This window comes from Lissotriton helveticus, chromosome 10 (genome assembly GCF_964261635.1).
Source record: "Lissotriton helveticus chromosome 10, aLisHel1.1, whole genome shotgun sequence".
Taxonomy (NCBI): Eukaryota; Metazoa; Chordata; class Amphibia; order Caudata; family Salamandridae; genus Lissotriton; species Lissotriton helveticus.
The window spans coordinates 490,625,677-490,642,356 of record NC_136071.1 but is presented as its reverse complement, the minus strand read 5'-3'; the positions used below and the strand labels follow the sequence as shown (position 1 = coordinate 490,642,356).

Sequence of the window (16,680 nt, the reverse complement as noted above, 5' to 3'; positions counted from 1 at the left end):
ATTTCTAGATTATTCTCTCATTCGTCTTTTCGCCGCGTTCTCTTTTCTCACCTCCCTAGCTTAACTCCGCCTTTCGCCGTTTCCTTCCTCCCACCGTTTCCTTCACTCCCAGTGCATTTCCTCACCTCCTTCCTTCTCTGTCGCTCACCTTTTATCCAAAGTCTTCGAGGTTTTCCTTCCCTTCCATGTGTACTCTCTTGCTCGCCTCGCTTCCTTCCCTTTTGTTACTTTTTTCACCTCCCCGGTGCATTTTCCTTTCCCTTCCAACCTTCTACTTTTCCTCCTTTCCCACAAACCCGTTTTTCAAGTTCCGTGTTATTATTGGGCACAACAGTCGGGCTCTGTCCGTTATCTTGCCCCTCTCCTCTCAGATTGTCCCTTTCCTCCTGCACACACTCCCGCCCCCCCTCCCAATAACTCCCTTGCACATAACATATCACCACGGCTCGGCAAACTGGGTATTGAATATAAGCACCGCATCACTACACACTGCATGATACCTATTAATGTGATTATTGTGAGTGTCGGCGTTATTCCTGTTGTCACTGTCACCATGATGCGAGTTACTTTCAAAGTTACAATTGAGTTCTATGTTGAGATGTTTACAGCGCCATGTCGCCATTAGTGTGCCTCTGTGCTGCGTACTGTTTTTTATGGTCATTATTCGTATTACTAATTCCATTACTGTTCTCCTGTTCATGTGGTATACCACTATAATTAGTATACTGTAGTATAATATACTGAGTATTCTTGCAATGTTTCTGTTCAGTTTTTGTTTCCAGCACGAGTCGTAGTATCTTTCTGGGGAAGTATGTGTCCCTAAGTCCGTTGAACTTGCCCTAATGATACATGTAGGCTAAAAGCAAGGCTACTGGAATTATACCATTGTGCAGTCGCGTGATTTCCGCATAATTATAGATTTTCCGCAATTGCAACATCGATTGCATATTTTAACAACAATATTTTTTGTTTCTAGTTCAAACGGTTCCAATAATACTAAAAATGCAGCAGCGTGGTGGAAGGCCCTTTTCAAAACTTGACTGGTCAGCTTTCTGTTGCTTATTGATTTTATTTGGGTGTTATATTGATACTAATGAGGTGCAGCCAGTGCTAACAAGTTTGAAAATGACGAAGTAATAAACAAATAAAATGTCAAAATGTGCCGCATTATGCCACATATTTTGCCATTTATTACCGCATAATCTGTGGTGTACATCCCCCCCCCCCCAGCAGTGGGGGGGGTGGGTTATCAGCACAGGACCCTGACCAGGGAGCTCCTCTCACTTTTTAATCAGTGCTGTGGTTTCCAAATTATTTTTCTTTATTTTAATATTTCCCTTTAAATGGAATTTCTTCTGTCCGATCCTCATTGTAACCCCTATTCACTCCGTGTGTCGTCCCTTTCTCTTATATTTTTCTTTCTCTCACTTTTTCCCCACTACCCACAGTTTCCTTTCTTTCCATCTTTTGTCCTGCCCTCCATTATCACACACCGTCTTTCCTCAGCATCTTTCTTTCACTAATTTAATTCCTTCACTTTCCCCTCTCTTTTTAAAGTCGTCAGGCCCACCTTCCAAGTTGATATTCATTTCTTTGCTATTTCCTTCTATCGCTACAAATAACATAACTCACTCCTGAGGGAGCGCCGATTCTCTGACTCCATGCACAAGGAACAGTCGCACATGCAATTGTTTATTTCAACAATCTCAACAAGAAGCTTTCCATCCGATTCAAAAAACACGAAAGATCCCAAACGGTAGCAAGTGCGGACATTACGGAATTCGTGTGCTAAAGTCCCTACCAAACATAGCCTTGCGTATACAACAATACAAGACCACACTGAAGGATTCAAGAAGAAAGTTAATCCACCCGAATACTAACTCTGACAATCGGAAAAATGAGAACTAAACGTGCGACACTGGTTATAGCAGTGGATATTGAAATATGCTAAAAAGAAATTATACAGCATCACTCCGCACTATCACAGCGTCACTCAGGGGCACCACAACATCACTATGCGCTACCACAGCATCACTGAACGCCACAGCAACACTCGTTCGCCATCACAACATCACTCTGCCCCACCACAACATCAGTCTGTGCAACCATTCAACAACACCTGGTTCAAATATGTTCTCTCAATGTTTCAAGCTTTATTACAAATGTAACAAAAAGATGTTAATATTTCACTTCTGTTCTTGGATTTTCATCACAATAAAATACACTGAACATAATCTTCACAAAAGTTATTTACAAAAGTTTAAGCTATTGCCATTATAAATTACAATAACTTTTATTTAAGTATTAATTATTGAATAAAAATTAAAAGCCATTGTTATTTGTAATATCAATACATGTAAGTCACGTAAATACAACACATATTGCATTACAAATGCTATAGGTGTCACATTTGCGAAAGTTATAACTATTGGCATTGTAAATGACAAAGCTATTAATTTAGCTATTTTCCAAAACAAAACATAAATAAAAATGTTGACATTTACAATACCAATAGCTCAAACTTTACTAATGCGAGACCTATTGTATTGCAAATGCTTGTTGGTAATATCGTTGTGTTGAAACTGAAAAGTGGGACTACATGTTTGGTGTAATCAATTTACCTTTTTCAATTGTAATTTGTCATTGACTCCCATTTAGACATTGTTGCATGATATTATTAGCACCAGAAGTGGGACATGGTTGTTATTTCTGCTGCTTTCAGGTGCCGAGAAGGGCCAGAGGCTGCCACCTCCCCACACTAGGGCAGCACTATGTACATGCCTATCTGCGAAAAGAGAAATTACCCATGCTCATCTTGGCTCAGGTCTTTGGAGATTGGATGGTAGCGTTCGAATTGTAGGGCATATAAATCCACAAACTCCTAGGCATTACTAGCAGTTCACATTAGGCCAGAAGTATTGCCAGTTTGCTGTGCTCTCCTTCGGCCTTACTAGTGCTCTCCGGGTGTTTACAAAAGTGATGGTGTTTATTGCTCAAGCTTTCATAGGTCAGGGGTACTAGCATTCCTCTACCTCTGGACTACGGCAAACTTTCTGTTCTTGCTGGGGTTGTATTGCAAATGCTTGTTGGTAATATCGTTGTGTTGAAACTGAAAAGTGGGACTACATGTTTGGTGTAATCAATTTACCTTTTTCAATTGTAATTTGTCATTGACTCCCATTGAGACATTGTTGCATGATATTATTAGCACCAGAAGTGGGACATGGTTGTTATTTCTGCTGCTTTCAGGTGCCGAGAAGGGCCAGAGGCTGCCACCTCCCCACACTAGGGCAGCACTATGTACATGCCTATCTGCGAAAAGAGAAATTACCCATGCTCATCTTGGCTCAGGTCTTTGGAGATTGGATGGTAGCGTTCGAATTGTAGGGCATATAAATCCACAAACTCCTAGGCATTACTAGCAGTTCACATTAGGCCAGAAGTATTGCCAGTTTGCTGTGCTCTCCTTCGGCCTTACTAGTGCTCTCCGGGTGTTTACAAAAGTGATGGTGTTTATTGCTCAAGCTTTCATAGGTCAGGGGTACTAGCATTCCTCTACCTCTGGACTACGGCAAACTTTCTGTTCTTGCTGGGGTTCACTATCAACATGGAAAAGTCTAAACTGGCTCCGTTTCAGACGCTCACTTGCTTCAGGCCCATTCTAGGCATGGTGCAATTCCTCACCAATCCTCCAGAATGGAGAATCAAGGACATGTGGGCTAAGATCCTGAAGTTTTACCTTCAATCAAATATGACTCATGCTCTAAACAAAGCTATAAAGCCGCTTTAATAAAATACCACTCCCTATGTAAAGATGCCAAAGCTGAACATGTTAATCACACTATCCGTAAAGCAACAAATCGCCCAAAGACACTCTTCAAGGTAGTGCAAAAACTCTCGGGAGCACTTTGCCAGCCCAAAGCTCCCTGTCTTAATACATCGCAATGCAACTCAATAGCTGAATTCTTCACCGCCAAAATTGACACCATCTACTCCAATTTGGGCACCTCATCCCACTGTCCCACTTTATCCAACTCACTGGCCCCAACCTCATCCCTCGAGCAAGAGACAGCAGATGACTACAGCCCCAGCCACTCCTTACCGACCCCCTCCTTTCCACCTACGCCTTCCCGTGACTCTATGCTCACATCTGATACCTGTCCTCCGATCGCTTCATTGATCGACACATGGGACCCACTCAACATTGAAACTCTCTCTGATATCCTCAATAAAATTAAATCCGGTTCCCCACTAGATCCTATTCCTCCCCAAATTCTTAAAAAACTGGACAACGCCTCCCTCGAACTCCTCATGGAGCTCTTAAACTCCTCCCTGAAAGAAGCTACGGTACCTTCCGCATGGAAACATGCGATGATAATACCTCTACTAAAAAAGGCCAATGCTGATCCCAGCATTTTAGCCAACTTTCGCCCCATCTCACTTATCCCAGTATTTTCAAAAACTTTAGAAAAACATATTAACTCTCAACTTTCCACCCACGTTGAGCTAAACGGAATCTTACATCCATCACAGTCAGGCTTCAGAACCGGTTTCTCAACGGAATCTACCTTGCTGGGAGTCTCAGAAAACATCCGTTTCCGAGTCGACAGGGGGGAAACCGTGGCACTCATCCTATTGGATTTGAGTGCCGCATTTGATACGGTTTCCCATCCCATCCTCGTTAACGCCCTTCGATCATCAGGCATCACCGGCTCTGCTCTCAACTGGCTTATTAGCTTCCTATCTAACCGTACCTTCCAAGTGTTCTCCTCCTCTTCTGCTTCCCAGAACCTTTACATCTGCGTATGGAGTACCACAGGGTTCCATCCTGAGCCCCTTGCTCTTCAATCTATACGTCAGACCTCTGGCGTCCATCGCGGAGCAAGCTGGGCTCACAATTTACTCCTACGCAGATGATACCCAGATCATCTACTCCCTTTCCTCAGACCCCCATGCCCCCTTATCTGCCCTCTGCTCAGGACTGAGTAACATTGCAGCCTGGATGTTGGACAACAAACTCCAACTGAATGGGGGAAAAACAGAACTTCTTCTGTTCGGACATAATACCACTTTATGGGGACCCCAACACTGGCCCGCCCAAATGGGCACTCCTCCCACTCCCTCTAAATCAGCTCGAAACTTAGGAGTGATCTTTGACGATCAGCTATCCATGAAAAGCCATGTGATTAAAACCTCTTCCACCTGCATCACAATCATCAAATGGCTGCGTAAAATCATCTGGATGCTGCCTGTGGATACCCAGAAAACTGTTGTCCAGGCTCTTATTACTTCTAGACTGGACTACAGTAACATCCTTCTCCTGGGCGCCAGCAAAGAGGTGACCCGTAAACTTCAAACCATTCAGAACATGGTGGCACGATTACTCTGCAGACTACCCAACACCGCCCCCACCTCTAACTCCCTCCACGCACTCCATTGGTTACGCATTGAAAATCGCTCGAAATTCAAAGCACTCTGCATTATGCACAAAATAAACAACGGTTCGGCCCCACCATATCTCACATCTTTAGTCCATCATCACTGTCCCCCCCGCACTTAGCGTTCATCCAACTAACACCTTTTCTCAGTACCCAGAATCAGAAAAGCCAGAATGGGAGGCCGTTCCTTTGCTTGGCTTGCCCCGTCACTCTGGAACTCTCTCCCCCTTCAGTCACGAAAAGAACCCAATTATCTTAGATTTCGCAAACAAGTGAAACACTGGCTATTTAACATGTAAGCTTCCTCCCCTCTGCCCTTCCCTCTCTGTTGAGTCAGCGCCGGGAAACCTACGGGTAGCTGAGCGCTTTACAAATTTAAATATAATAATAATAATAATCCTTGATCTCGTGAGACTGACGCTGAGACTGTTGGGTTTAATTGCCTTGTACATCCTGCTGGTGAAGCGCACCTGATGGCACTTGGGGCTGTGCAGTGGGATCCCAATGGGTGCAGCACCAAGGTAATCTTTCCAACCTGGTTCAAATTTCGAAAGAGACTGCAAAAGATCTGCTGTGGTGACTGACAAACTGCGATGTGGTCAGCGGTAGATGCCAATCCATTCCCCACCCAGAGTTGACAGTGGTTACCAATGCATCACTTCTGGGTTGGGTTGGCCATCGGTGGGAGGCAGAGATCTGAAGACTCTGATCTTCTGTGGAGTCTCGGTTCCACATCATAGCTATCCGCCATTCGCCCTCCTATTCTTCAAGTGAAGGCAGGTGCAAGTGTTCACGGACAACACATCAGGGTGGGGTAGTGGACCAGTTGCCAGGAGGCTGTAGTGTACGCCTCTGGACTTGGCTGGAGTACCAGGACATCTTCCTGGCAGGATCTCTGGCTGCAAGGGCAGGCAAACTAAGGCGTCAATACCTTGTGTATCACAGATTCTGGTTACACCTGGAGGTGGTGCAAGTTTTCTTCCGGCAATGGGTAGAACCGTGGTTCGATCTGTTCACCCCCAAGAATGTGCAGTGTCATAGATTCTGTGCATTGGAGTTTCCAAAAAGTCTCTTGCTCGGTCACGCGGTTGCTTAGGCTGGAACCCGGGACGCCTGTACGTCTTTCCGCAGATACGGCACCTGCCTTGGGTTCTCAAGAAGATCAGAACCAGCTGGGCCCAAGTCATCCTAGTGGCCCTGGATTGGGCGCAAAGTATGATATCCCAAACTCCTGAGCATGTGCATCTCCTGTCACAGCAACAGGGCAGGATCCTGCACCCGAACGAACATACTGCCCAACTTCATGCCTGGAGATTGAGCTGCAACCGTTCAGACTATTTGATCTTTCTTCTGAGGTGTGTGTGATGTCATCCTGGCATCCCTTAACTAAGTCTGTATACACCAGCTGTTGGGACACGTTTGTGGCTTGGCTGCTCACATCAAGTGGATCCTCCTTCTGCATCAATGTCAGAGGTGCTGCGGTTTGTATATGGCAAGGCCTTGCCCTAGGCATTGTTAAGGTTTACCTTTCAGCTGTTGCAGCTTTTCTATGGTTGCCAGATCATCCCTCCCTATTCAGGTCTCTGCTTGCGATTATTTTTCTCAAGGGTTTGCCATATTTTTCCTTCCTACCCCTTTTTTAATTTTTCACTTTTTTAGTCCCCATAGTACTTCAGATAGTAAGCTACCGGATTATGCACATTACCCAGTAACATCCCAACCAGCGCATATTGACCTGAGCAGAACTCACTTCAGGAATTCTGTCTTGAACCATGCTGCCCAAGAGAATTGGCTTAAAGGGGTTATCATCGCACTGACCCCTCCCCGTATTGTGTCCCATTCGTAGGCATCCTCCTTTCCTACTATTTATCCACCAGGAGACACATGTTTGCCCGTTTAGCTGTCCTACAATTCCGACCCATCTGCATACCTTCAAAACCGAATGTGTCTATTCTACATGGCTCGGGGGAGCAGGACAAAGCCACTGTTCGAGGCATATGAGCTGTAGATCATATGGTTTAGCATATAACACCATCTAGTGTTGGGTCCGGATGTTTGCACTTTGTTTTTCTTCGAAGAAGTTTTTCCAGTCACGAGGTAGGTGACTCCACCTTTCGGTGATAGTGCGCATGGGCATCAACTCCATCCTTAGAAAGGTTTTTTTTGCCATCGGGTTCGGATGTGTATTGCTGCGCTTCGGTATAGTTTTTTAAATCCTTTGATGCGCAATCTACTACCCTTGACGGAATGGTCATCGAACGCGCTTCCCCATTCGACTCAAGAAAACCTTTGATAATTACCTTATCCAGGAAGGCAAACTGATCACTAATTCTTCCATTAAATGTGCACTAGATGCAGCAGACACAGCAGCTCGTGCAATAAATACTAGTGTACTATTGCGCAGACACGCTTGGCTTAGGATTTCTGGATTTAAACCGGAGGTACAATCCTCCACACTTAACCAGCCTCTTGATAAAGAACATCTTTTCAGACCAGCTCTTGATACCTCGCTGGAGAAAATAAAGGAGAACAATGAGGTCGCAAAGTATATGGGGGCTTTACAATTACTTACTAATAGGGGTTTCTTTGCCGCTCCTTTTACAGGGGTGGTTCAAAAACGGTGACCACTAAAAATCCTTCCTCCTCTTACAAGGGTACCAACCAATACCCCTGTTCCAGAGGTTATTTTTGAGGAGGCTATAGAGCAAACAATAATAAGGGAAGAGGCAGAGGTAACTCCACATGCACTTCCCCTGCCAATGCACAGTGTCTTCCTTCTACTAACCCCCGATCATTCCACTCCTGTCGGGGGGCGTCTCTCGCAGTTCCTTCCTGTCAGGAACTCAATCACCTCAGACAAGTGGGTACTACAAATTATCCAGTATGGTTACTGCCTGGAGCTTACCAGCACTCCCCCAAATATTCTTCCAAGAACACATACAATGTCACCAGAACATCTCATCCTCTTAAAACAAGAAGTTCTCTCTCTTGGAAAAACAGGGGATAGAACCAGTCCCATTACATCATCAAGGGACCGGAGTATACTCCCTGTATTTCTTAATTCCCAAAAAGGACAGCTCTCTCAGGCCTATATTAGACCTCAGACAAACCTCTACATTCAGTCAGACCACTTCCACATGATCACACTTCATCAGGTTCTCTCACTGCTTTAGCAAGGCGACTTTCTATCCTCTCTGGACTTAAAGGGTGCCTATTTCCATACCCCCATTGACCGGGTTCACAGAAAATATCTCTGGTTAATGGTGGACGGACAACATCATCAATTCAAAGTTCTCCCATTCGGGGTAACTACAGGACCAAGAGTCTTTACCAAGTTTCGGGCAGTAGTCGCAGCTCATTTAAGAAGACAACACATTCACGTCTTCCCTTACGTAGACGACTGGCTAATAAAAGGCAGATGCAACTCAGCTGCCTAGACCACACTCAGAAAACAGTTCAACTACTTCACGACTTGGGATTCACTGTAAACTTCACCAAGTCTCGCCTCCAGCCATCCCACACAAGCGTATCTAGGAGCCACAATAGATCTTTGCAAAGCTCTAGCATACCCCAACCCAGTCGTGATACTAGATTTTGCATGTTGAGTATCCTAATTTCAGCCTCAACACTCGTTACCAGCCCAAGTGTTTATGCAATTGATCGAAATGATGGCTTCTTGCATTCTAATCTTTCCTTATGCAAGATTCCAAATGAGTCAACTACAGGAATGCTTGGCACGTCAGTGCAACCAGTCTCAAGGTCAGCTGACAGATCTAGTGTTTGGTGGACGGCCGCACTCATTCTTTCTGCAGTGGTGGAACATACAAAACCTTCCCAAAGGGGCGGCGTTTCGTCGACCCAGTTCCACAGACAGTGCTAATAGCAAATGCATCGCTCACTGTTTGGGTAGTGCATCTTCAAAAACATACCATTCAGGGCATGTGGACTGCACAACAAAAACAACTCCACTTAAACCATTTCGAACTACTAGCAATTTTTATTGCATTAAAAGCCTTTCGACTGCATCTAGTAGCCAGAGCTGTCTTAGTTCGTACAGACAGCATGACAGCAATGTACTACATACAAAAACAAGGTGGACTCACTCTGTATAGCTTTCACAGCTAGCTCAAAGCATCTGGAGATGGGCCATACCTCAAAAAAGATATCTCCTTGCAGAACACCTCCCAGGAGTAGACAGCCAAATTGCAGATCTGTTCAGTCGTCAGCGACAGCAGTTTCACGAATGGGAACTACATCCTCAAGTTCTCCTTCCATTCTTCCAAATGTGGGGCTACCCAGAAATAGATCGGTTTGCCACATACCTCAACGCTAAATGCCCAAGATTCGCGTCCAGGTAACCACACCCATTGTCCAAAGGCAATGCGCTATGGATGGATTGGTCAGGAAGATTTGTTGACGCTTTTCCACCTCTCCCATTAATTCTGTTAGTGGTTCGGAAACTCAAACGGCATTCCCTGACACTTATCCTAGTTGCTCCCACATGGGCCAGACAACCCTGGTTCACAATCCTGTTGGAACTATCAGTAGTTTCCCACCAAAAACTACACCTTTCCCCCAGGTTTCTCACTCAACCATGGAAAGATAGGACATCCAGATCCCAGTCATATCAACCTTGCGATCTGGCACCTGAAATAATAGTTTGGCTACCTTAATCTTCCGCCAGACTGTATGAATGTCATTGAAGAGGCCAGACACCCTACCACAAGAGCATGCTATGCAGCAAAGTTGAAGCAGTTTGTAGTTTACTGTAACAACAATCCGATAAATCCACTAGATGCTTCAATACAATACATCATTTGTTATCTGTTACACCTACAGCGTTTTAATTTAGCATATACATCTATACTCTTACATCTTGCTGCATACCTGCAAAACAGACAGTACTTGTCTCTGTTTAGAGTGCCCGCTATTAAAGCTTTTATGGAGGGACTTAAAAGAATCATTCCTCCTAGACTTCCACCTTCTCCTGTGTGAAACCTCAACAGAGTTCTTACAAGACTCATGGGTCCACCCTTTGAGCCACTACAATTTTTTACCTGGAAGGTGGCCTTCCTTATCGCCATCATATCTTTAAGAAGAGTGAGTGAGCTTCAGGCACTAACTATACAAGAACCATTTTTGCAAATACATCAAAACAAAGTGGTTCTTAGGACTAATCCCAAATTTTTACCTAAAGTCGCCTCTGTCCTTCACATCAACCAGTCTCTCTTGAGCCGCTGTATTCTTCCTTCAACCAGATTCAGTGGCAGAGTGTTCTCTTCACACATTAGATGTTAAAAGAGCATTACTATACTACATAGAAAGGACAAAACCCTTCAGGAAAACCAAACAACTTTTTGTTGCTTTTGCGCCACCACATAAAGGCAATTCTATATCAAAAGCGGGTATTGCACAGTGGATAGTTAAGTGTATTCAAATATGCTACATTAAAGCTAAGTGCACATTAACCGTTCCCCCTAGAGCGCACTCTACACCCAAACTAGGGGCTTCTATGGCATTCTAAGGGAATATATCTGCAGGGCTGCAACATGGTCTACACCACACACATTCACAAAACACTATTGTGTAGATGTGTTAGCAAAACAGTGTGGGCCAGGCAGTTTTACGAGCACTATTTCAAACCACTGCAACAGCTACAAGTTAGCCACCGCTTTGGGCGATAACTGCTGTATAGTCTGTGCTAAAGCATATGATCTGATCTACAGCTCATATGCCTTGAATGGAAAATGCTATTTACCCAATATGCATCTGTCCTTGGAATATAGAGCTGTAGAATCATAACCGCCCACCCGCCTCCCCGGGAACCTTTACCTGTACATTATACATGGACATCTCTTTTACTACTCTTACTAACTCCATCATCACCCTTTGCGGCAAAACAATGTAGGGATGGAGTCGATGCCCATGCGCACTATCACCGAAATGAGGAGTCGCCTACCTTGTGACTGGAAAGACTTCTTCAAAGTAAAACAAAGTGCAAACAAACACAACACTAGATGGCGATCCATGCTACAGCATATGATTCTACAGCTCTATATGCCAAGAACAGATGCATACTGGGTAAGTAGCATTTTTTTTGTGTGTGCACAAATCTCCCTCTTTGCAGGTAACACCAGATAAACAAGCATTGAAAATGCAATGGGTCTCGCCTTTGATTAAGTTAAAGCTGTTTGCTTTGCTAATGGTATTGTATAGCAAAGCAAATGGCTTTAACTTAATGAAAGGCAAGACCTATTGCATTTTTAATGTTAATGTTAGTTTTCCTTTTCCTGCAGGCAAGATTAGATTATGTGATTCAAAGGGAAGGAGAGCAGTGTGCGCAGGGAAGTCCCAAGTGCAGCAGTCCTCCCGGTCTTGTTGCAGAGATACTTCCGACCCTTTACAGTACGGGTTTAATGTGCCCCCGCCCCCACATAATTTGTGTTTCTAAGGGTAGATTCCTACATTTAACCAATGAGCCTGTTTTACATACAGAAGTGCTGCAGTCTACACTCAGTCATTGCTAGCAAGTGGACCCACATCTCAGGTAGCCAGCTCTGGCCTTTTGTATTGTGAGACATGTAGTTTAATTGTTACGATTTTAATATGGGTATTAATAGTGGTGTGCATGGTTGTGTTGGCTGAAAGACAAGGTCTGTCAAAAGGTGCCATGAATAACAGGGTGCCGATAGGCATTATTGTACATGGGCGAGCATGCACCAGCTTCGGTGTGTTACGGGCAGGTGGCTCCTGTGCCCCAATTTTCATACTTTAAAAGGTCTAATCCAGCAGTATATCAGTTGCATAAAACGGTGAATATTGGTTTCTGTTAAGATTTTTGTGTGTGCTCTGCTTCGTCTGGGCTTGTCTCTCACATTTTATGTTTGTATGCTCACCTCCTCTCCCTTTGCACTCCGAGGTTGCAATGTGTTGAGTACTTTAAATAGTTTTTATTGCCCAAGTATCTCGACCCACCATTCCCAGTTTCACTGCATAAGTAACAGTTCTTTTTGTCTATGTTTCCAATGTGTTAGTTTGCACTCAAGCTTCCCTTCATAAACTAATGTATTCAAATTAGTTTAATATTCTTGATGGTCCCCAGATCTTCTTGAATGCAGGTGTTCTCAAACCAGGCCTTGTCGACCGTGTGGAGCCTGGGGGTGCGGACCACGGTTCGAGCCCTGGCTGCGCCTCTTGGTCAATGTATGTTATCCTTGGCAAAACACATGTTTACTATGTTCCTCCTGAACGAGGTCTGCTAATAACAAACGATCTTACAAAGCGGCGAACTAAAAAATAAAAAGTGGAAACAGAATGTAAAACGTAATTTTTCATGCTATAGAAAAATGGGGGGGGGGTACAAAAATAATACCACTATTTACGGCGGGAGGACACTAAGGAAGTTAAATCAATCTGTACTTCATCCATGCACCACAGAAACACAAGGAAATCACGCTGTAAGTGACGTCTTGCAAGTGCTGCGGTATTAGAAGGCAGAAAAGAAGAGCGATAATGATGCCAACTAATGTTTAGTCCCTTTTAGAGACTACTTTTGAAATAAAATAGGTTGTTGCCAAGAGACAGCGCATGTGAGCTCCTCCTCATGTAAAACTAGAAATGGTGTCTCTGGGATATAAGAAAGGTTTGAACAAACTTACAAGAGGGATTAAGACAGAAGAAACTCTCTCTCTTTTTCTCTCGATATCTCTCTCTCTCTCTCACTACTGCTCATGTCACCAACTCCCATTCTCGCCCATTTCTGGCCCTTCTCTGATTAGTTCTTTTTCAGGCTATAGAGGCACACTACACTCGGATGTCCCTACGGCTATATATTTCAGTTCTAAATAGAATTTGCTTGTCTATCACTCGCACCTTTCCCTCATCGCACAATGGTAGAGGCTGCCTCGGGGGAGAACAACAAGCACCTCTCTGGTCCTCAAAATGCACCCACAGAAATTCAACGTTTGGCCAACCAAATGGTGCAGCGAGCTAACCATCCGAAAATAGCCACAATGACATATGAAGAGCTCTATAAATGCAGTATCTACATACTATTTGAAAACGTTGTTTACTGTTGGTGGAACATTTTTTTTTAAATATAAAAGGGAGTGAAAAGTGCATGCTTGTGTAATGTTAACCATCAGATTGCCTGGATGGCAGCCAATGGGCGCAGCAAGCTCAAAGACACAGCTGAATGACTAGGGATAACTTGGAAACCAAAGCACTGCCTACGCATTCAGTCGCCCTGGACTTCAGAACATGGGTGCAGCTGTCTCCCAAGTGCTGACTGACGAGGCTGCGGGTTTCTCTAGATAAAAGTTCACACCTAGACTTTGTATGAAGAACATTATTGTTGAGAAAACTACAGGTCAGAGAATCTTGGCACTATGTAGACTAATAAAAGAAATTAAGTTCAGTCTTACGTGAAGGGCGCATCGCCCTTTGCAAACAATATTGTTTCTGCCTAGCAATGCAAATGCCATTGTTTGTACAGCTTTGTAGAGGTGATAGGACTAGGTAAATACCAAGCTTTTATAGAATGTGAAATGCGAGAAAGCTTTGACAATTCAAGCACGCTGCATAAAATGCAGTCTAACTTACAGCAGCACTATTTTTTTTACAGTTAAAAAGTTCTTCCACTGCTACCCACAACGGGCTTCCCGGCGCTCACGGAACAAGTAACTATTGTTGCACCAGCTCATATAAGAAATGGCATACAGAAATCACCCATCATAAAGCTATTTATACACTGTTACAGATGATTTACTTTCCATTCTTAGTACAGAATGGGATTGCATAACAAGTAATAAAAAAAAAGTAATCCGATTATTTATGAGTGAGAATGTGAAACAGGACAGGTAGACACTTCCAGATAACTTTTCAAAATCCGTTTTTAGTGAAAGTGTGCTCTTAAATTTTTAATTACTACTCCCAAATCCTGCGAAGTCGGACACCATCAAAGACAAAAATAATAATCCATGTGAGTAAAGCACGACTGTCTTTAAATAATAACCAAACGGAAAACTGATACTCCTTTGTAATCCAATGACCATTGATGTACCTTGCAAAAGTGACATTAAGCTCGGGCGGTTTAATTCGTGCACTACATATCTTACCTCTGAAGTAAATGTAGTTGATAAGAACCAGCACTGTCCTTGTGTCCAGGCTGCTGAGCAAATCGACAATTTTGCCCTTTGTTTGCTCCTCAACGTAACCATTGATCTGCTCTTTGCCTTCTCCTTATTTTGGAAATCGGTGGAGAAGGCTTCGGACTAGTAGTTCTGCTTCAGCTCGTCCAGGAAGGGGCGCAGCAGTTCGACGCCTCGTGGATGAAGAGGGCGTTCCCTGTGTGCAGCTGCAGCTGGCTGCCAGAGTCGTTGAGCACCTGGAGCAGGTGGTGGAAGCCGGCGTGCACCTCCTTCAAGGGCAGCTCACTTGGGGGGGTCCCCAAGTACTTCACTATCTGAGACAGGGTGCTAGCCCGGGCCCACACGGACAGCATGGCCATGGCGGTGGAGATGCTGACAGGAGAGAAGAATATGTTCATGGACTGTCGCTCTGGCAACATGCTTGTAGAAGTTGAACGCAAACTGTGTGTTAGCAGGCGACACTTTCTGACAAGCCATAGTGAGTCTTTACTCCGGGGAGGATTCAGCTCGCTGTAGTTCACCAACTCACCCCGAGGAAATGCTTCTGTGGAGTGAGGTGAGGGGTTGGGTTACTTGACTCACTTACTAAAAGCAGGAAGAGGGTTGGAATACAGATGCCTCTGACCTGCGGATGCAAACGCGCTGGTCCTCTTTAAATGGTGAATTAAATGCACCATTATTCGTATCTTAACAGTGCAACTGGTGTGTTTGAGAAGAACTGTAAAAAACTGTTTGCTTGTAACGTGAAAGACGCTTGGCTTTTTCATCTAAAGCATAAGTTGCATTTTTTGTTTCAATAAAGCAACGTGCACTTTATAACTAAGCCTGTTCAGATGTTTGTTTCACATTGCTTTAAGACAAAATTAAAGGCCGGTCCCGAAAGTGAAAGAGGACCGTGCTGAAGCTGGAGCATAGGGATCTACCCTCTGCTCTCGATTGTGCGGCCTGAAAGGCAAGAGAGCAGAAGGCGGCACTTGAGCAGCCCCGCCTCCCTGTCTTATCCCATTATGAATATGCTTTGAGGATCAAACCTCCTGTCTTTAATGAGATTAGCGCGGTGTGCCTGCATAGCAGCAGGGCTCTGAGCTGCAAAGAAAAGTACCCGATGTGTTCTGCAAACTTCGGGGCGCTAACCTGCTGAAAGGCGGGTCTGAGCCTGCAATAGCCCCGGGACCCACCGGGCTTTTCAGCCGAATCTAATCACTGGAAAGGCCCGTGCTCTCCATTGCCTTGTCCTCCCCATGACCCTGTGCGCCTCTGAGCTCCTTGCCAGCTTGATCGCTGTTGTGAAAACTTTTCTCGTCTGCTTGTTAAATAAACAAGCAGATAAGAAAAGTCTTCACAACAGCCTTGAAGCAGGGGAGCCAGTCTGGGTGGGCCGGACCAAAAAGCCAAAGGGAGGCAACGAAAACCCCTCCTTTCCAATGGGAAGCCAGCGTTTACCATAAACGCTTATGCTACCCAATGGAAATGAGGGGCGGGGCTTCAAGTCCTTCTCTCAAAGTCCCCATTAACAATAAATCTTGCAGAGCGTGCTACGCATGTGTGCAGCAACGCTAGGCGAGACCTAAAAAGCAAGGAAAGATCATTCCTCTGGTGCTCCGAGTCCAATACACTCATCAGGGATACCGCCTTTTCCAGCTTGCATTTGTCATTTCCTCACCACACAATCGCCCCAATTTCGTCATCCTTAGTTGGGTCCAGTATGCGCTGTGCGGAGGTAAATACAAGATATTTCCTTAGAGGCACAGATCCTTAGAGGTACAGATTTTACTTTTTTATATAAAATGTGCATAAATACTTACCATTTATTCCAGTGATGGGATGTCCTTTCTCCAGAGCTCCTATGGCAGCATAAAGTCTCTGCCTCCATTAACCTCCAATACTACTGAGTGACCTCTTTATTTCGAGGGGGGGCACCATCATGTAGCAGGGCTCCGTGATGGTGAAGTACTGTCAATGGGAGTTTGTCTGCTGCTACCCATATCAGTAGCCCCTATAAGCTAGTGCATCAACTCAAATAACTGATGGCCCCCTTTGAAGCCTTTCTGAACTTTATGAACCAGGGCTGTTGCCACTTTATTGAGGCTTGT

General features: G+C 44.5%; 3 protein-coding genes across 7 annotated transcripts in view; 1 reads left to right on the top strand and 2 right to left on the bottom strand.

The window, feature by feature from the left end:
* NUBP2 (NUBP iron-sulfur cluster assembly factor 2, cytosolic) overlaps window positions 1-16,680 on the bottom strand; it is a 314,384-nt gene that overhangs the window by 229,644 nt on the left and 68,060 nt on the right. The gene's annotated exons all lie outside the window — the stretch shown is intronic.
* Window positions 1-16,680, top strand: part of SPSB3 (splA/ryanodine receptor domain and SOCS box containing 3) — a 118,004-nt gene that overhangs the window by 91,403 nt on the left and 9,921 nt on the right. The gene's annotated exons all lie outside the window — the stretch shown is intronic.
* Window positions 7,926-15,006, bottom strand: LOC144785247 (plasma serine protease inhibitor-like). The gene is made up of 3 exons (XM_078664257.1): window positions 14,874-15,006; window positions 14,555-14,677; window positions 7,926-7,948 (listed from the first exon to the last, which is right to left on the bottom strand). The coding sequence occupies exons 1-3, from the start codon at window positions 15,004-15,006 to the stop codon at window positions 7,926-7,928; spliced, it is 279 nt and encodes a 92-aa protein (XP_078520383.1).